Genomic DNA, 21,233 nt, shown 5'->3' with positions numbered 1-21,233 from the left:
CTGGGTGTCCTCGATGGTGGCAGCACACAAGAAAGACAAGCATGAGATCAGACTGTGCATAAATCCAAAAGACCTCAACACAGCACTGAAGAGACCCCATCACCCAATGCGCAATGTTGAGGAAGTGGCAGCACAGATGTCAGGAGCGACAGTGTTCTCAGTGCTAGATGCAAAAAACTCCTTCTGGCAAATACGGCTCGACGAGAAATCCTCAATGCTGACCACATTCAGCACCCCATTTGGGCGATACAGATTTCTGCGGATGCCCTTTGGGATCAACTCTGCCAGTGAGGTGTTCCAGCGCTCCATGGAACAGCTGTTTGCTGGTTACCCGTCCTCTGTCACCGTGGATGACATCATCATCGGAGGACACGGGGTGGCCGAACATGATGCCAACCTAAAGAAAGTGCTGACACGTGCTCGAGAGATCAAACTCAGGCTAAACCCTGACAAATGCAAATTTCGCCTAGATCAAGTGTCATATGTGGGCCACATTTTCACAAAGGACGGTCTGAAAGCAGACCCCTCCAAAACCACAGCAATAGGAGCAATGCCAGTGCCCACGGATGTCACGTCGCTACAGCGCTTTCTCGGTATGGTAAATTACCTTGGGAAATACATACAGAACCTCAGTGAGATAGCCGCACCCCTCAGAAAACTAACCCACAAGGAGACTGCATGGTGCTGGTTCCCGCAGCACCAGGAGGCCTTCGACCACCTCAAATCATGCCTCTCCAGCCCGCCAGTATTGGCGTATTACAACGTCAAGGAGCCGGTCACACTGACATGTGATGCATCATGCTATGGACTAGGTGCCGCATGTTTGCAAAATGGCAGACCGGTGGCTTTCGCTTCGCGTGCTCTCACTGACACAGAGACGCGATATGCTCAGATAGAGAAGGAGCTCCTCGCCGTGGTGTTTGCCTGCACGAAGTTCAAAGATTATGTCTATGGCAAAGCAACAATCATTGAAACCGACCACCAGCCCCTGGTGACCATAATGAAAAAGCCCATCCATGCCGCCCCTGCCCGGCTCCAGAGGATGTTGCTGCGACTACAGAGTTACGACATCAGCCTGGTCTACAAAAAGGGGAAATACATGTATCTAGCCGACACCCTTTCAAGAGCCCCGCTCGCCCCGCTGTCACACTGCCCGGCTGAACACACTGATTATGAAGTGATGACAGTGAGCTACATCTCCACTGCTCGCCTGGAGGAGCTAAGGCAGCACACAGCACAAGATGATGTGCTACAAGCGCTCAGCACAGTCATCCAGCGAGGATGGCCCAGCAGAGAAAGCCAAGTACAGCCTGCTCTAACTCCGTTTTTTCCTTATAGAGATGAGCTCAGCATGGAGGATGGGATTATCATGAAAAGCCACAAAACGGTCATTCCCCAGTCCCTGCACAAAGAGTACATTAACATCGTACACAAAGGTCATCCAGGTACCGAAGCAACCAAGCGCAGAGCGAGGAGTGTCATCTTTTGGCCAGCAATGTCAAAAGACATCACAGAAGAGCTGCTCTCTTGCACTGTGTGTAACAGCACTAAGACACATCAGCAGAGAGAACCACTACAACTGCACCCTGTTCCAGACCTCCCATGGTCAACGGTGGCCGCTGACATTTTTACCTGGCATGGAAAACAATACCAGGTTCTTGTAGATTCCTATTCAGGATGGATCGAGATTGACCTTCTCCGTGACTTGACCACAGCAGCGGTCATCTCCAAACTAAAGAGACACTTTTCAGTTCATGGCACACCGCACACGCTCCTCACTGACAATGGCAGACAATACACTAGTCAACAGTTTATCGACTTCGCAAAGCAGTGGGACTTCACCCATTTAACCAGCAGCCCAGAGTTTCCACAGTCAAATGGTCTTGCAGAGAGAGCGGTGCGTAGTGCAAAACAGCTCATGGAAAAATCACACAGAGATGGAACCGATGTGTTTCTTGACCTTCTAAACCTTAGAAACATTCCTCGTGACACACAACTAGGCTCCCCTGCTGAACGCCTCATGTCTCGTCAGACACGCGCGGGCATTCCCGTGTGCAGCAAGCTGTTGGTGCCCATTGCAAAAAACACAGGACAGATCTGTGACCGACTTCGCGACAAAAGACTCAGACTGAAGCGTCACTATGATAAGTCCAGCCGCACGCTACAGCCGTTGCAAGAAGGAGAAGTGGTCCGCGTGCAGACAGAGAAAGGCTACAACAAGCTGGGAATTGTGGAAAGGAAGAGCAAGGAGCCGCGATCCTACATCATTCAGGTCGATGGAAGAACCTACAGGAGGAATCGCCGCCACATCCTCCCAGTGGCAGAACCGCCGCCACCACTCCGTGACTATGACCCTGAGTACCAGGACACTAATCATTCTACAATGGACAGTTCCACACTCACACCGCAATCACACACACGCTCAGACCAAGATTCACATAACACATCCTCTCCTCAGCCCCAACCTGCTGTGCAGGTGCCCGGCCAGAACATTGTGAACCAGACACCATACACCACACGTGCAGGTCGCATCTGCAGACCCAACCCAAGATACATGTAAATGGAAAACACGAGGATGCCACATGTGTAATCAGTTTGTTGTCAATATGTTGAAATATGATGCTTGCTGGCTATTTGCATTTTGATCATTGCTGTTATGTTAAGGTGTGGGGTTACTCCGAGCATAAACATTGTTAAGTTAAAGTTGTGTTAAGAAGCACTGTTTAGAAACTTGTGAGTGAATTAGTTTTGTTAGGTGCTACCAGCTAAATGAGGAGGATGTAGATCATTGGTTAAATGATCACCAAGCAATATTTGTTTGCGCAGACTTGCCATAACTGTGGGGGACTAGTCCAACCGGAATAGTATGGTGGGGGAGTTTTGTTCTTCCGGTTCGCGGTCTTGGTGTGTTTTACCGTGTGCTGGAGTACACATTAAAAGTTTTATAGCGGACTAACGTCGGGAGTGATTATTGGCTCGTCGCATCACACGAGAGTGCTACAGTAAGTCTTTAAATCAAAATCATGGAAACTTCCTCCTCCAGTGACAAACATCACAGTTTCATGTCTGACCGCTCACAGCACTTTTACACTTTTGTAGCCTTTTAGACACGACTGCAAAACTTTGGACATTTCCATAAAAGTGAGAAGACATTAAAGACCTCGGGGAGTGATGCTCCCTTTATTGGATTTTGGCTGAGCTGTCAACAAACTAAAGTGTGAAACATGTCTTATCTTTGTATGTGGCACACCAAGGGCTTTATTTACATATCCGGCTTCTTGACTAAACTGAGAGCATCATGTTTCCCATTTCTGTGGTATTTTAACGTTTCAAACACCAAACAGGCTCAGAGGACAACAAATCACATCTGATCCCTTTGAAATGTCCTCACATGTCACAGGATGGCATTAAAAGAGCTATAAAAGGACTAAATGAGATAAAATATAAATTAAAGTCACAATAAAAAAAATGACTTTTCACATCTAATCTCCTAAAAAGAGCAACAACAAGAGGAACACATCTAAAAGTCTACTTAGCCTGAACTTTTCACGTAATGGTATTTGGTTTCCTTGTTTCCTTCCTTTCTCAATCTTTTAAAAACATATTCACTTGTATGTTTTCATGCACTTGCTAATACAGTGTGCAATGTGTTGCTGTTGCCAGAAGGTTGCAACAAGACGCCTACAAGCTGTTTGCTAACCAGAGTTAAAAACTAAATGAAAGAACTGGTCAGGGTCCTGTTACTGTACTGGTCCTATACAAGGCTTCTCAGAGCTGCTGTCATCATATGTAGAAAAACATGTAGAAGAGCTTCTAAAGGAGGTGAAGCTTTTTCAAGCTTCTGCTTTTTGTTTGTCTTTAACTTCTTCCCTGTCAGGAAAAGACAGAAATCATAACAGACAAAGAGCTTTATGAAGTAAACAAATTCACTTTGTTCTTCTTATTCAAGCTGACGTTTCAAGCTGCCATTCAGCAGCACAGAGGTTACACTCTACTGTCTTATTAAAGGACTGCAGGACGATCCATCTCCACAGGTTTGTGGTGCTGAACTGGCATTTTTCTTTGTCTCATCTAACAGGTACATGAAGGGACACAAAGATGTAAATCCAGCTTTAGTTATGTCCCAGACACATGGGCCTAGAACATTTGGCAGATTGCTGCAGTTGCCCACAGTCTGCATAGAAGTTTACCTGCAAAATCAACAACTTGAGAAAGTGCCATCCAAACGAGAGACATAGAGCTTCACTTTCAAAGTAAAAGCTGGGCTTTACCTCTGCAACCAACATGCTTCAGCTTCAACTTTTACTCTAAAAGCACTTTCCACAGATTCACTAATCCTCAGCGAGTGTTTACAGGCATGTTGGTGTCTCCCATGCAAGCTACAGCCAATCAGGACAACCTTCAGTCCATCAAAGCAGTCACATGGAGGTTTTTGGTGGACGACCCTCTTTGTGACTAACTTCACCAGCCAGCAGTCAGGTTGGAGAATGCACATTTTTCACCAGCAACCAGACATGCCAGGAGGTCTGAAGTGTGTTGGTCTCAAGGTTTATGTGACAACGTACACTGCCATGCAAACATGTGTTGTCCAGTGTGATTAGGTACGACTGTACAAATATAAGAATTATTCAAAGCATGTATTACTCATAAAACTGTCAGTCAAAACTAAATAAAATAGAAAAAAGGTAAAATTCTGCAACTTAAAGTCAGCATATCACAAGTTTACCATGTTTTTACTTTCTGACTGCCATCTTCTTTCACCTCAGTGTTTGTCATTCAGGCAGCAACACTCTCAACTGTTGCCGCCCTTCAAACAGAAGACTGTGATTTTATGTTTGCTGTTCAGCTGGAACGCTTAAAGTGCAGCTTTGTGTTTCTTAGTACGTTGGTGTTTCTCTAGATTAGTGTGATGTTGAACTGCACAGCACACAGCTGGGACTAATCACACATGACAAGACAGAGAGGAAGCAAAACAGGATGCAGTAACACAGGACACGGGATTGTCAAAGTAAAACAGGAAATACACAAACATCAAAGACGAGAGCGAGACGTAACACAAGGGACAGAAGAGAGGCACAGAAACAAAACCTAAAGACTAGAAAGCACCAAAATAAACCAGAAACTACCTGAAACGAAGCACACTTATAAAAACACACAAACATGGAGTCATGATGATAGATCCATCATAACCACATCTGGTCTGAAGGTTCGATGTGTTTATGTGGTCGTGACTAGATGTGATTGGTTTGTAACTTTTAAAAAAGCTTAATTTTCTGAAAGTTTCACATCTCTGATGAAGACATGAGCCGATCAGAAATGCTGGAAGAACGATTTAAAAGCACAAATGTTTTACTTTAAGGGTCTGAAACTCAAAATTATGAATAATATGAAGACAGAGCTCTGAATGTCTTTGTAAAAAACTAAAGTTATGAGTTGATGTGGGCTCGACCCCAGAAGCAGACAGAAATAAAAATGTGATCAGGCTGAAGTGTCCAGGACTGATCCACGCTCTGAAGGTCACATGTTCACTCAGAACGATCATTAAACTGTATTTGTTCAATCATGCAGCACTCAGATATCCTCAGAGGAAAGGCTACAGAGACCAGCATCAACAGCAGCCTCACATTCACACACAGCTGATCAGTCAGAGTTACTGATACATGGTCAGTGAGAAGAAAGACGTACACAGAGCAGAGGAGGCCGAGAAAGAGCATCAAATAAATTCCAGCTCCATGGAAGAAAAACTACAGCCCATATTAGTCTGAGGAGCTTGGAAAGAAAAGCCACTGGACTTATTTAAGTTTCCTGAAGACGTTTCATCGAGAACCTTCTTCAGTTCTGAGAGCAATTGTTGGAGAGAGGCCCAGAAATTTAAGCCCTAAGTAGGGTCCCTAAAAGGGCCGTGTACTCTGCTTAATCACATGAGCCAAGGTGAGAGATTTTGTGACTCCAAGCTCCTTAGACCACCATGACCTGGAGGACTGAGAGCCTCCACAGACATACAGCCATTGCAACACGTTCTCACTCCCAACTCGTCAAACGTGTGACGCATGGTCAGGCTTCCTCTGCTTCACTTATCGACGCACAGGGTACCCCCCTCGCGTCGAGAATTGACGTGCAGGGTCCTCCTATTGAATACTGTGAAGGAAGTTCAACACAGCCCGGCTTCCTTTGAGGTAGTTGGCTCGACAAAACCTAAAACCTCATATAGCGATAACCGATATCAGGGTAGCTATCAGTTATTATCAGTGTTAAGCCTTGAGTTCTCCTTCAGGCTAATTAAAAACGGGTGTTTAATGATCTCTATGAGTGCTGGCTACTCCAGCCAGAGACATTATCAGATAATGATGATGAAAGGGTGATTAAAGTCTATAAAGAACATAAAATTTAATTTATTATTCATTTAATTCATTGTAACTACATAAGAGCCCAGTAGCAGCAAATAGGCACACTGAAGCCCGGTGATTTGCTGGGGGGGAAATAAAATAAAAAATCAAATCACTTTTCTGAATAAAAAGGATTCCATGACATTGCTCTGGAAAATAAACTTTGTGCATCTTGAACATGTAGCTTGTACATGTACATTAAACCCATACTTTTATTGAATATATTGTTTGCATTCATGCTGTACTCGTAAAAATGACTCAGAGTAAAGGTGTTTAAATAATTTAAAAGCTTTCTTAAATGCATTTTTTCAACTACCTTTAAGATTACCATAAAGACCATAAAACCACAAATACAGACGTGACTTTGGGGCCATTTGGTCACGACAGGATGGATGTACTGTTGACTTGGAGCTCATTTACAGACCAGTCGATGCAGAAATATCAGAATTCACAGAAACAGAAATGATGCCTGTTCTTTCAATAGGCCCAAAGGACCTACTTCATTTTTATTACACACAAAGACAGAGGTTATACACAAATAAACAGTTGCAAAATCAAAATGGCAAAATACAACAGATCTAAAGACTGATCTGGATTACTCAAAAAGAAAAGAACAAAGAAAATCAAAGACACAACGATGATTTAACACCCACATTTCATGTCCGCTTCACTTCTCTACTCTAAGCCCACACATGGCATATAAACAAAAGCGATGCACTGACTTCCTAGAACTACTTTCTCTACTGACACCATTTTCTACGTCTGGGTATGGTTTTAGATTTAATATGTAATAACTTGCTCTATAACATTTTAAGGAATGAACCTTTAATTAATATACCAAAAACAAAACAAAAAAACCACACATCAAAATTATTAATACAACATTGTATCAAGGTCGCTTTAAAATTGACAACAAATGCCTGCAGAGCCTGTTACAAGTATTTTCTAACAGTGTGCATTGAATCGTAAAAACAAAAAAAATCTGATGTAAATGAAGAATTAAACTCATAAATTCAAAATTATTTAAGTACACTTTGCTGTGCTCATTATCAGCTCTGCATTTTAAGTAAATTGACTTGGTGTGATGATTTATCATACAGTGACCCTTTATGCAGTCCCTCTGTTCATCCTCTGCCTGAAAACACATTTAGGTCATGTGTCAAGTCTTTAAGTTCAAACAATGATCATTTGGGACTCTGTCAGGTTCAACATAGCCAGTGGCTAGTAACAAAGTTTATCGGGAAGTTGACTGCGTGTGAGTGTGCGAATGACGTATTTGTTTCTGAAAATTCTGCATGATAAACACTTAAATCTTGTTTTTTCTCAATTTTTTTTAATGTCACATATTTGTCTATACAACTTCTTGGTCTTCATTGCCATCTGCTGGATAGTTTGTACAACTACAACTAGTGATGATGACAGTAATAAGCAAGAAGCACTCAGGGAGCCCAAACTTAAGCCATGGCAGCTCACTCCCTGGGCAACATTTACTTTTAAGGGGATAGCATTGTATTTTGTGTATGTCCATTTCGTTGTCTTTCTTCTTTTTACACATACTTTAAAATTTAAAGTGTGGTAAAAATAACAGATTTTGGGGTCAACTTGAAAGAAAGACTGATGTGAAATGTAAAAGTGAGGTCAGAGGTCAAGTGTGAGATATTTAGACTTTATATAATCATTCCCAATATTTGCTATTTGTTATCAGTACAAACAATGGCAGTAAGAAACATAGTTTAAAAAGCATTATTATCACTATGACCTTCAGATCAATCTACTGACATGGTGACCTCCTGAATTTTGAGCGTCACCTACTTTCCCATCTGTCTTTTCCCTAAAAAAGCAGTTTCATCTTCTTCCTGAGTTTTTCTTCTGCAGCGACATAAAGGAAAGGGTTGATGCAGCTGTGCAGCAGAGCCAGGCAGTGGGTTGCAACCAAGGCTGTGTTTAACGACCTCCTCGTATCACAGTCATGCTGTACCACATCAGCCCTCAGCAGTATGTCTATCACCATGGTTATCTGGTATGGTGTCCAGAGGAGAAGAAACGCAACCACGATGGTTATGATCACCCACATGGCTCGGTGCTTCTGGAAACCGTGAGTGAGCAGCAGCCGTGAAACAGTGATGCTGTAGCAGGAGATCATGACAATCGCAGGGACCAAAAAGCCAAAAACACGAATGAACCCCTGAATCGCGAGCCTCCATGCGGTAGAGATGCTGATGTCAAAGCGAAAGAAAAGAGTAGGCAGAGCAAGGGCACAACTGAGAACCCACACCACTGTGCAGAGGATCCTGCTGCACATCCTTTGGTGACTCTTGAGTGTCTCCCTGGCGTCCACATTCACAAGGTAACGATCGATGCTAATGCAGGTGAGGAAGATGATGCTGGTGTAGAAGTTCGCATCCATGACGATGTGGAGGAGTTGGCAAAGGAAGTCTCCTAAGAGCCATCCTCGAGTTAGTGCTGCAACACAGAACTGAAGCGTTAAAGCCAGCAGCCCATCTGCTATGGTCAGTTGGAACAGGTACACATCTGATGGAGCCAAAATTTCTTGGCTGGTTCTGATCACCCATCCTACCAGCAGGTTTCCGAATATGGCCAATACAGAGATGACTGTGAAGATGACGCACAGGATCACAACTGCTGTAGGTTCCAAAGGTTCATATCCACATTTCAAGCTATCTGGATCTGGAGAGAATGATTCACTGGATTCGTTGTAATCATAGGAATAATTGTTCCAAAAGAAATCATCTTCAAAGACAGACAAATGACATGGCTGTGGACAGAAAACAATGATATTTTAACCATAGCAATAAAAGCAATGATTCAGCCAAAGGTAAATCTACAAAGAGGGGGAAAACAAACAAACAAAAACAAACAAACAAACAAACAAACAAACAAACAAACAAACAAACAGGAAGTGTATGCACAAAAATAAAGGGATGACAACACTGACTTCGGATCTTATCCTGAAAATGATCAAGACTTGACTGGAAGTCAGGCACAAGACATCGCAGCTCCTTTTTCATTTTGATGTTTTCATTTGCTTTGAAGTTTCTGATAGATGCTGATCAAACAATTTTAGAACCATGAACAGCACACACTGTTTTCAATGTGATCGCATGAGCTGTGCTCTAACACCTGTTTTACTGGTGAACCTACACAAATTCAGCTGCATGAGCTTTGACAACACGTGAGACATAGATTGAGCAGTTTAGTAAATCTGGCCCCAAGTCTAATTGTTTGTCTAACCCTCAAAAAGACACAAAACCAAGATGCTGATTTTGATGGACCCCAAATTCTAACACACATCAACACTATCATGGCTTAGGTGGGCATTTGGTGATGCCAGGATGAGTAAAAAAAAGACAGGTGACAAGGCCCTGCTTACCTACTCACCTGTGTGCAGCAGACTATCGAAAATCCAAAAAGGACACAAGAAAAACAGCAACGAGAACAAAAGCACAATAAACCCTGGTTTCTCTGTGACGTCCTTTTTGTATTATACCAAGTAGAATTTGTGCAGATAGCAACAGCTTTGCAAACACATTTCCTGTTTCTGCCATATGTGTGAATCGGGCAAGACTGAGGAACCAAACAGCAAAACTAAATTACAAAAATATTGCTAAGTTGCAACATACAAAATCTAAACTGTGAGGAACTCCAAACCAAACTAACTGGGAGAACACACAGCTGGAGAGAGAGATCACAACAACCAGAGGGAGACTGAGGACTTAAATACACATACACACACAGGATAACAAGGCTGGGGGACAGGTGGGAACATAGGAGCAATAAATCAGACATAACGAGACAGGGGAAGCAAAACTGAACATAATCCACACAGGACAATAGACTACCAAAATAAGACAGGAAACAAACAAACAGGCTCATCTGCCTTGACCTGTGGGATGATAGGAGGAAGACAGTACAGAGACATGCTGTGAAAGAGATGAAAGGTTTAATGTTCACTTTTAATGATTCAGTGAAGATGTCAAGGGCCAGCTATGTATGAATTAATTCTAATAAAGTGGACCTTTAACCCCACAAATTTTAGTCAGATTTTGAATTTCTTACATTTCTAAACTGTCTAAACTTTTTTAAGGATAAAAATTTATCCAAAACAATACCTCCTGATTCTTTGTTGATGTCCCTTACCCAAACAATGTTTCATATTCATTTATGCCAGGCTCTGCAGATGAGCTTTTAAGTAGTCTGGTGCAACTGAAGCATTCTTCAAGGCATGTTGATAGCATACATCCAAAGTTTCTGTGTCAGGTTCTGAATCTCACTGCCCCTTGGTTTGTTTTTCCAAAATCAACACTTCTTTGTCCTCTAAAAAATTCTGGCCAACAATTGTAGAACAATCTAGAGGTTATAGCAGAACTCTTGTAGAAGTTTCTTTGTCTCCAGCTTCTTGAAGCATTATGTCAGAACAACATGTTTGAAAAATTTAAGACAGGTTTTAAACAGCAAAACAGTACAGAGACTGTGTTCTTTTTAGGGTTTATGATAGTATCTGAAGACCTGCTGATGCTAGCTAGTGGCCAGGGGCCCTGATCCTGCAACTTCACCAAGTGACGTCTTCTCTGAAGAGAATTAACACTAACAAAGCTGCAGGACCAGACAAGGTGTTGGGGAGGGCTCTGAGGACATGTGCTGACCAGCTGGGAGGGGTCTTTCTGGACATTTTCAATCTGTCCCTGCAACTTTCCACTGTCCCTCTGTCATTGTGCCTGTGCCCAAAAAATCAGCTGTGACCTGCCGAAATGATTTCCGCCCAGTTGCACTGACCCCAGTCACCATGAAGTGCTTTGAGAGGACTGGTGGTCTTGGTCTTTGGTCTTGCTGGTGCTGGTCATAGTAGACTACAGGAGGTCCAGTAGGATCTGACTTGATTACTGAACACTGCCTTTCCGGTGAGGAAGACCAAAGAAAGACTCTTCTTCCTCAGGAAACTGAAGAGAGCTGGACTCTTCTCCCAGTTGCTCAAGAACTTTTACAGAGCCGTGATCGACAGAGCATGACTGTGTGGTATGTAGCTGCACAGTCCAGGACAAAAAAGACTTGGCCCGGGAGCTGAAAACTGCCCAGCAGATTGTCGGGGGACAGTTAACAGACAGTATATGCTAGCAGACTGCAAAGGAAGGCCAGTCGTATTGCTGCGAACCCCACTCACTCAGGTTCATACTGCTGCCATCTAGGAAATGGTAAAGTATTTATTTTATTTATGACATTTATTTATTATGTTTCTATAAGTAAATCAACATGAGGCCATTGCTCACACGACATAAACCCTGCATGTGAACAAATTCATAATATGACTCTGAGCAAAGGCGTGCTGTCCACACATCACACTGTGGATGAAGGTTTATTTATGGTGTGAACATCACACCCTAGCAATGTATGTGCTGCAGAAAAAGTCACAAAGGTGTGAACTGCAATTGTGAGAACTCACGTTTATTTACAAGTGAATGTTACACCTCAAAGAGACACCAGAGGCAAAACAGATATGAGCTATAAACTCAGTGCAAAGTACATCAGAATTATTTGTACTTAAATCAGATTTAAATGATTAAATAAGAATAATGCTTATATTTTTACCCAATGTATCTATCAAAAAAGATGATTTGTTAACTACATCTTTTGCCAACATCGCCTTAAACAACAAAGAGAAATGAGCCACATGACAGGTCAGCATGGCACGTGTAAGTCTGTCTACAGAGACGAGATCTTGTGAGCTGTCTTTGCATTCAGACTTCACATGTTTCAGTTAGGGAGACTGAAAACCATTTTTTGAGGATAAATCATCATGGAAGAAGATATCATTAGGAGTTCTGTACTATATCCTCAGAGAAAGAGAAAGAAAGAAACAGAAAAGGTTGTTTGCAGCAAAAACCTGGAAAATCTGGATAGTGAGTTTCCTCGAGCTGTACAGGTTCGCTGTTTTTATATTCCAGTTTACCATATTTCTTCACCTGACTGCTGAGTGGTCAGTTGCTTAACCTGCAGTGGTTCAGGCACAGTTGATCGTCTGCAACACTAGATAATGAGTGAAATCTTCTGAAGTTGGTTAATAGTTAGGGAAACATTATTAGAAAGTATGTGATATGTATGCAAAATTTCCATACTTCCACAATAAATGTCACACGAGCTTCACCTCTGTGCGCAATTTAGTACAGCAGCAGAAAAAAGTGTGTGAAAATTTTAATTGGTCATAAAATTGGATCTGACCTTCATCTGTGACAATTATGAACTAAATTGACATTCTTATCCAAATAACACATAAAACAATGAAGATATTTTTGCCACTTTATTTGGCACATCATTAGATGCTCCAAGTTTGGTAAAAAAAAAAATAAAAAATAACAAACAAACAAACAAAAATAAAAACCCACCAAAAGACTGATGTCTAAACAAAGGCTAAACAAATAAAATGATATCAAACACTGAATCAAAAAGAACTTTTTATTCATCTCCATTGTTGGATGATTTCAGTGGATGTCAAAATCTAATGATCACATAAATACAGCTGTGAATCAGAGACTTGCACTATCCAGTTATGGTAGCTAAAACCATAATTGGATAACTTAAAGACTCAACTCACTGTCCACCTTAGAGGATCAATGGTTAGAGACAGCTGACACATACAGGTGATGAAGCCTCTGGCTGAATGGGATGAATACCTCACTACTTGCCTCTAAACACCAGATTTACCTTTTTGCCTCCTGTTGAACATTAGTATCTAGAGGAGGAGAGATGAAAGAAAGGAGGTTTGCTCTGCCAGCGGGTCAGAGGGACCTACTTAAGTTCCATTACAGTAAAGCAAAAGGTTATACAAAAGCAAACGGTAAATGCAGCTGAGGATCAACCAAAGAGGGAACGACAAAAAGAGCCACAACAACAAAAGGATAAATGAACCCTGATTTCTATGTCGGCCCTATTATACCACACTCCTTACAGTACTGCCCTCATCATCAGTGACATCAGTACAAATACAGCAACAGCGTAGCAGCCACATTTCCTTTCACTTCACATCTCTACTTTGAGCACAGATATGACATATACACAAACACCACAAAAGCACTGTTACAGAGATGTGACTGTCAACAAAGAAAATATGTTGGCTTCCTAGAACAACTTTCTTTGCTCACACAAAAAACATTTTCTATGTCTGTGTATAAATTTATCATGCTTAGTTTAACACTTAATCACAATGTTGTAGCTAAGAGACAGCTCTTCACTGAGACATTAATATATCTAAGACAGTCGTGCATTTTAATTTCAAGCTGAAGAGTCACATTTTTGTGTTTCTTTTTACTTGATCTCACTCTCCAGTCATCTAACTCCCTGCCATCCTAGTTACTGACATTGTCAGGACTATTTCTCCACATGATTTGAGTGACTGTCTCAGTCGGAGCTTCATCATCCCTCAGGCTATAATGTTGTAGGCTAAACAAGAGGCACATAAAATGCATTGAATTTTAGATAATGATAAGTTTCCTTTTAGGAAGAAGTAGGTTATATCATTAATAAGAAGAACACGGACCACATAAAGTTTTAGTCTGACCTCTCCACATAGATAAAAACATTTGTATGATTTTCTTTGCCTTTTAAGTCTGTTATAGTAAGCTGTGTTATAGTTATGTTTATCATTTATTTCATTCAGCTGAATTTTGTTGAACTCAACCCAGTTTATGGCCCTTTAATTTCATATGTAGTACAAGCCCTTGTTACAAACATAATGTCTTTAAATAACTGCTTAAAACAGCATCTCAGGTTTGCACAGTTCAGGGGTCACACATATGGAAACTGACTGCTTCCATCCTGCTCACACAGATATTGTCATGTGCCATGGAAGTGTCTGGAGTTTTTCCTGTCTGTGAGAAGAGTTCCAGCTTCCATCTTCTAGGGTTTAGTTTTTAGCATCTCACCTGCTCCTCATCCCAGGGCAATCAGCAGGAGGCTTTTTAAACCAGCGCCGCATGCCAGTGTTTGCCAGCTTGTCCTGCTACCATCAGTGGTAACTTGGCCTCCTCGTGTTCAGCTTCATGCTCGTCAGTTCTGTGTCTAATGTTGCCTCTCTGTCTGCAGCTCCATTAGATTCTCCTCCTGCCATGCTTTCTCTCCAGCACTGGTTCTGTTCACTTCCAATACTACAGTCAGTGCACAAACCATCCATACTCACGCTGCTCACCTGCCTGCCCTCCTGCTCCTGCCCATCGTGACTCTTCTGGATTCCTCCTCTTGACTCCCAGGAACTTAACCCTGTCCTGTCACTGTGCTTGCCCCACAGCACACCCTCACGGCCCACTCCATGTCAATCCATGCTCACCTCTGGCCACTCTCTCGCTGTCCTGCTCAGTAACCTCTCTCTCCTCTTCTCATTGCTCTCAACGTGTTCAGACATTCTCTGGCTACAGCCTTCTTCCGCTCTAGGTTCCCCATTAACATTTTAAGTCATATTCTAGTTTTTGAGTTCACATTTTGTAAATAAATCTTGTAAATAGTTCAACATGTATTGAGTGTACTTTTGGGTCCAAATCTCACACATACCACTGGTTCTTGATAAATATAACCCATATGGAAAAGATATAAATCTGACAAAGTTTGTATCTGTCTTGTGTGAAACTTATTTGAAAAGCATACAAAAGTGAAAACAGATATAAGATCCCATGAAAAATTATATGAATGAAACTTGTATGTTTTGGATACTTACTAAAACGATATATGAAAGTAATGAGAAAGTGACCACTTTCATGAGTAAATCATATAAGCCTTATATGATTCACTATATGAAGTAGGCCACATCTTATGCAAGTCTTTTATATGTATTTTCTATTTCTTTTCCATATGGGAATCTGCAAACTTTTAGATTTGCAGGTGAACTATCGCATGTTCGCCAATACCTCCCCGAAACCGGAAGTGACGTCATTTTCACGGAAAATGTAGTTTTTTACTTGTAGGCCTTATAAGCCTTTACTGGTGTTTTTAAAGGTCATGTTTGACTCTATGCTTTTCTGAATAGTTTCTAGGATGCTTAGAACTCAAATTGCACTGCTTTAAATAGTTTATTTTTATGCACATGCTGTTTTCTCTGCAAATTTGCATTATAGGATTGTTTTTCGTTTTTTCTGCAGTTTCTCACACAAACGAAGTGCAGATGTGTTTGTGATGTTCACGTTATTCATGTCAAACCATTTCTTTAAAACTTTCAGTTTTTTACCACTGCATTCAAAAGTCATCCCAGAATTTCACTACAGCAATTTAAAGCAGTGCCATTAGCAAATAAGGTGTTAACCATTTAGACACATTGTGCATCATTTGTGCACAACACAAACAAATTAGGGACCAGCTCTGTACATACTGATGTAATGCCATTTAATACCACATCTCTCAAGCTTTTCCCTCAGTAATCTGGGCTCTATTGTACCAAATCAAAGAACAGAGCAACCTGCCTGCTTTAAATTCACGCTTGTAACAACTCAATAAAATTTAGTTTCCAATGAAATGATGATGCCTTGATCTGTGACTAGAATAGTTGTTTATCTATTATACCTATTCAGCTTTATAGATCTTTAAGCTCATTCTGGACACACTGCGGTCCAGAGAAAATAACTAAATGTTGCCAAGATAGTATCAACACTTAAAGCATTTTGTACATAGAGTGAGTTTGTGTTGTTTCTGGGCTTGTAGTCTGAAGAAAACTGGGTTTTTACCCTGAAGTCAGGTTTCTCAGTTCTCCAACTATGAGTATGTCTTCATGGGGTTGATGGAGCCATCCCCATGCATCATCAGGATCCAGTTATCTGTCTGTTATTACTGATACATGCTGCAGTAAAGCACACAGCACAGAGGTGATGTGCTGTGTATCAGGGTTTTAGGAACCAGCTGAGTTTTAAGTGTTTTGTGTGAAGGCGTGGCTGTCTTACAAAATTTAAACACACATCTTTAGGAAAAATATCAAGAATAATTATAATGAAGTCCAAAATGTATTTTTTTTAAACTAAAAAACATGAAAATAAACCCCTCATGCATCTGTCTCTGTTTATTTCCTGTGAATGTGAACTTGAAGATGTTAAACTGTCTGCCCTTTGGATTATTGTGGTTAATAAATAGTAACAAAGAACAGGAACTATGACAAAAAAGCAGGACTTTAAAGTTACCAGCAGTGTTTCTACCTTTTATTGCAAACCAGTGAAACACCAAGGCTTTAATAAAAGGCAGATTAAAGTGGGTGAGGGTTTGATTAAAGGGTCCATGTGGTGTATTGTTCTTCACAGCTGGATTCTCAGTCTTTAGCTGCTGTTTGTTGCTGCAGCACATGTTCTAACAGACAAGCTTTAATTTTTGTTTTTCAACCAAACAGTCAGAAGACAGCACACAAACTTTACAACTTGTGTTAACAAGTATCTTCTCTGAAATGAGCTCCATGCTGGCTGGATGTCCTCACTCACAGTGTGAGATCTCTGCAGGCTCCCACAGATGCTGCAGAATCTGGATGTTCTTCACTGCTGTGAGTGTTATTACTGTGGTTCATGTGTATGAGAACAATAATGAACATGAAATAAAACAGCACTGAAGAACTGAAAACTTCATCTCTTAGATTTCTTAATAAGTTTGTGGATGATTTTTAATTTGACTTCAGATGAATGTACAGATCAATGCCAGCCTAATTACTGATAATTAGATCAATAATATCAGGAGACTCAGTGGAGATGTGAGGCAGGTCACGTGGTTCAATCCTAATGTAAATGTATTTGGAATATATTATTGTGTGGTGCCAGATTCAGTGACCATGTGACCCAGTAACAAACAGCCCCATCAGTAACACTGACACAGCACCAACAGGTTGAACAGGTGTGCCTAATAAAGTGGCAGGTGAGCGTAGATAACAGAAGCAGAGAGGAGGCCAGAGCAGCTGAAGCTTCATGTTTCTGTGAGCTCCACAAACGTTAACAGCTGACACAGACCATCAGCATCACTGACCGTCTGACTCACCGACACTTCCGGTGAAACCGAAACTAACCTGCGGTCAGAGTCACAGCTGGAGGAGGAGCAGTGTGTGGGAGCGGCTCCGTGGGAATTTCACGGGACTAAAGGAGGATGAAGATGCTGCTGCTGCTGCTCCTCGTCAGCGGTAAGAACCTCTCTGTTTAACCCGCAGTTTGAGCCTCATCACACGGATACACGCAGTTTAAAAAAAAAAAAAAACTGCCCCGACATCGTGCCAGCGCATTTTGGGGACTGCATGGGAACCGATCGGGCTTCTGTTGTCCATTTGTGGCCAGTAAGGGCGCCCTCCGTTTGCGAGGTGCGCCTGCTACTTGCCGCAGAGTGACGATACGGGCGGGGCGGCGGCGGGGGAATGAGGGTGGGGTTTGGGCGGTTTCTCTGGTTGGAGTGGCATCTACAACAAACACAGAAGCAGCAGACATCATGAGACAGACTTAAAAAACCCACATATACGTGTGCGCGAGGGCCTTCATTGCGCCTGCGTGCTGCTCACACATACCCTGTAGAAACGGCGAAGGGGGGGGGGGTTGCTTCCAAATAAAGCACATTTCATTCATAATATTGTCAATCCAAGCCCATTATGTCACAATCAATTTTTTTCTAGACTTTACGAAATTGCAGAAAAAACCTAATACAAACCGAGTCTGCAGTAAGGCGGAGGTCTGTTAATTGGTGCTGATTCTCGAGTTGGGGTTGGGTGTTGATATTGGAGAGCAAAATGAATACCGGAAGATGCACAAGAAGAGGTCAAAGCCATCAGGTGCTTGGTTTAGAAAAAAGACAGAAGAAGAGGAGGAGAAACAAGCAAAATATAAAGGGAAGCAGAGGTGTGATTGGATAATGGCAGGTATTATGTATGATGTGTATCCTGAAACAAGATCGCATTCATTAGTAGGGATAGTGACAAACTTATGTTTATGTTTAAACTTATGTTATGTTTACTAATGTTATGTTTGTTAGCCACTTGGCTTTGATAGTAAACAGTAGACAGACAGTAGACACTGAAGTAATATTATATAATATAATGATAATTAGCCATTATTGTATTTATTACATTAGGAGAGGTGTGTTGTTGATTTGTCTCCTATTCTCAGTGTATGATGAATTATAAGGGCTGTTTCTTACACTATTAGGCTGTTTTACCTCGGAAAGTTATCTTACTCTAATTACAAAGTAATGCATGACTTCCAAACAATGATGTTGTCATATTCATTAAATGCTTTTTATACATATAATTCTGAGTATTTGATAAACGGTGCAAAATAATATGTTTGTTTTAATTATTTGCATGTTTAATTAATTGCATGTTTCAGAGTTTCATACTGGGTTTCTGACAGGGGATTTCTTTAAATCATCCTGCCGTTCTTCAGTTGAGACGTCTGAGTTCAGAAAACACACAAACACTGCAGAAGTTTTTCACTTGCAAGGGGCAGTCATGAAACGCACGAACTGCGTCTATTGACTGTCTCCGCTTTTATTTATACTTTTCTGTGTGAGTGTGTGTGTGTGTGTGTATGTGTGTGTGTATGTGCAAAAGTAACAACGTCATTTAGAGCCGCGGGTTTTTCCCCTTCACTACATTTGCATGTTCTTCTAAAAGAGCTGAGGTTTCACTTCTCTGTTCTCTGAAGACAGGAAGCGGTTAGTATCTGCAGAGGTTCAGCACACAAGTTACTAGGTGAAAAGTCACTTAGACATGTCCTTAATAATAAGATAAAAAGGTACATTTCATATAGCTGATCATATTATACAATATTCTCTTGACAGTTTCTATTCAGGAGCACTTCTGAAATATTTTGGAGCACCCTCTGCTACTTCCCATGATGAGGGGCCGTCCACCTCCTCAGCCACATCTGTGTGTCCACAAATGTCTGATCCCGAGGATGGAGACCAAATTACAGGATCCCTTTCCAGACGCCTTAACGCCCACTCACATCCTGGGCCTTTTGACCTCAGGAAATCACATGATAGGGTGGGGCTAGGTTCACAGTGAGTTCACCCGAAACTTGGCTGATTGCGACCTATAGCCGTTTTTACACCTTGACTCGTGTGATTAAGTAGAGGATGAATAAGGGGTCCATGTCCCTTTTGGGGGATACTCCCATAGGGCCTAAATCTGGGACTCTCCACAAAGTGACCGTAGAGCTGAAGAAGAGAGATGAGAGGTGAAACGTCTTTAAGCAATGTTAAGGGAAAATCCCAAATGGCAAACTGCAAATATAAACAGAAACACAGTGAGACAAAATACTTAATCACATGTACATGGGTGAAGTCTCAAGTGACAGTCACACAGTGTACCTCTTTATTCGTGCATTTATAGTCACTGGTGCCCACACAACAGGGCGGCGTATTTTCACTCTTCTCAGAAAAATGACTATACAACAGTATGTGGCTATCTTACTGGAACATTCCGTTCCGGAATGTTAGTGCGTAGGGAGTGAAGATAAGAGTGGTTGAGGTGTGTGTGTGTGTTGTGAGATTCAGAAGGACGCGGCCCCTCTTCTTGTTAGGGAGCGCAGATAAATGTATCCAGCTGTCCTCTTCCTGCTTGTTCAGCTATTATCGCTGTGAGAAAGAATTTATAAAACAGTCTTGTAGTGGACAACAGTCTAAGTCATCAAAAGGTCAACATACAGTATTCTATCATATGCAAACTTATATCATTAAAAGCTTATACTGACTACTAAGTACAATTTTCCATTGACATTCCCTCCTGTTGTCAGTATAACTTTCAAGTGAGGTATCAGTATGTAACATCTTGTTGTACAGTTTCTATCACACCATCATTAATCACACAGAGTCTTCATGTTCCAACAGGTCGGGGTCATCATCATCATCATTTGTCATGGCTATGTATGCAGCAACAGTGGAAACAATTATGCGGTTAATCATGAGTTTTAGACATGGCAGGATACATGTTACAAAAACACAAAATAAAAGTAAAAATACAAAAAGGGATAACTAGAATAAATAAGAATAAGAATACAAAGGAATTGCAAGTATTTCAAGTATTGAAGTCTATTGCACCGTTGGTTTTTAACAAAAAGTATTGCACAGTGAAAAGGCAGTAGTAGTCTTTTTAGCAGTCACTTGTATTATTTACATAGTCCTGAGTTTGGGCCTGCTGGATCTGTCTCAAGGCGTTCAGGGCATCAGTCATGTTTGATGAGTGTACATTGTCTGATGTGTGTGTAGATGTGTATGTTGGTGTGTTTATCACTTTCCTGTTCTGGTGTTTTGGGTAAACCATGGCCTGAAGCGTGCCCTGGGGTCCTGCCCTCCTCCTTTTCAGTCCGGTTGCGACCATTGCTGCTGCTGCTGCTGCTCAAACTTCAGTCTGTCCTGGTTTTGGCCCCAATTGGGGCAGTCCTTTCTTCTTCTGTGTTTTGTCCATTCTGAGGTGCCTTTTGACCTCAGTTGCTCCTCCTGTCTCTGGCACGCCCTTTCTTCTGCTGCCCGATCATCCGTGTTGGTCCATCACTGTCCTGCACAGTGTTAATGCAGAGTTACCAAGGTCAGCATTCTTTTGCTCGGCCTGACTTTTCATTCGGGCTTAATGGGCGTCTCGTCACAGCTCTGTCAGCTGAAGCTGTCTGGAAATCTCCCCCGTGTAGTGAAACGGGCCTTGGATTTAACGCTCTCCGTCTCTGCTGCATGAGATCCTTTTCCTACAGCACTGTTGACATTTTCAGATTGTTGTTATGGGTCCAGCTGCTGCAGTATTTGGTCAGGGTCAGGGTCAGAGATGGTAGAGGGGAGAGCAGGAGTCCAGGTCAGCTTCGGCTTTCAGGACCGGCAAAGCAGCCTGTAATTAAACATAAAGAGAAAAAA

The 21,233-nt window shown here is 41.7% G+C and overlaps 1 protein-coding gene across 1 annotated transcript; it reads right to left on the bottom strand.

Annotated features, from left to right (window-relative positions):
- Positions 1 to 8,217: 8,217 nt before the first annotated feature.
- On the bottom strand, positions 8,218 to 20,562 carry LOC134621193 (C-X-C chemokine receptor type 2-like). The gene is made up of 2 exons (XM_063467629.1): positions 20,506 to 20,562; positions 8,218 to 9,162 (listed from the first exon to the last, which is right to left on the bottom strand). The coding sequence occupies exons 1-2, from the start codon at positions 20,560 to 20,562 to the stop codon at positions 8,218 to 8,220; spliced, it is 1,002 nt and encodes a 333-aa protein (XP_063323699.1).
- Between the last annotated feature and the right edge of the window lie 671 nt (positions 20,563 to 21,233).

Source organism: Pelmatolapia mariae, linkage group LG3_W, assembly GCF_036321145.2.
Source record: "Pelmatolapia mariae isolate MD_Pm_ZW linkage group LG3_W, Pm_UMD_F_2, whole genome shotgun sequence".
Lineage (NCBI taxonomy): Eukaryota > Metazoa > Chordata > Actinopteri > Cichliformes > Cichlidae > Pelmatolapia > Pelmatolapia mariae.
The sequence above is the reverse complement of the archived record's forward strand: the minus strand, read 5'-3'. Positions and strand labels throughout refer to the sequence as shown.

Coding starts and splice junctions, on each gene's coding strand:
- LOC134621193 (XM_063467629.1), bottom strand. CDS start 20,562: ATGACTGATGCCCTGAACGCCTTGAGACAGATCCAGCAGGCCCAAACT. Junction 9,163..20,505: donor AGGCCCAAACTCAGGACTAT/GTAAATAATACA, acceptor TTCTGTCCACAG/CCATGTCATTTGTCTGTCTT.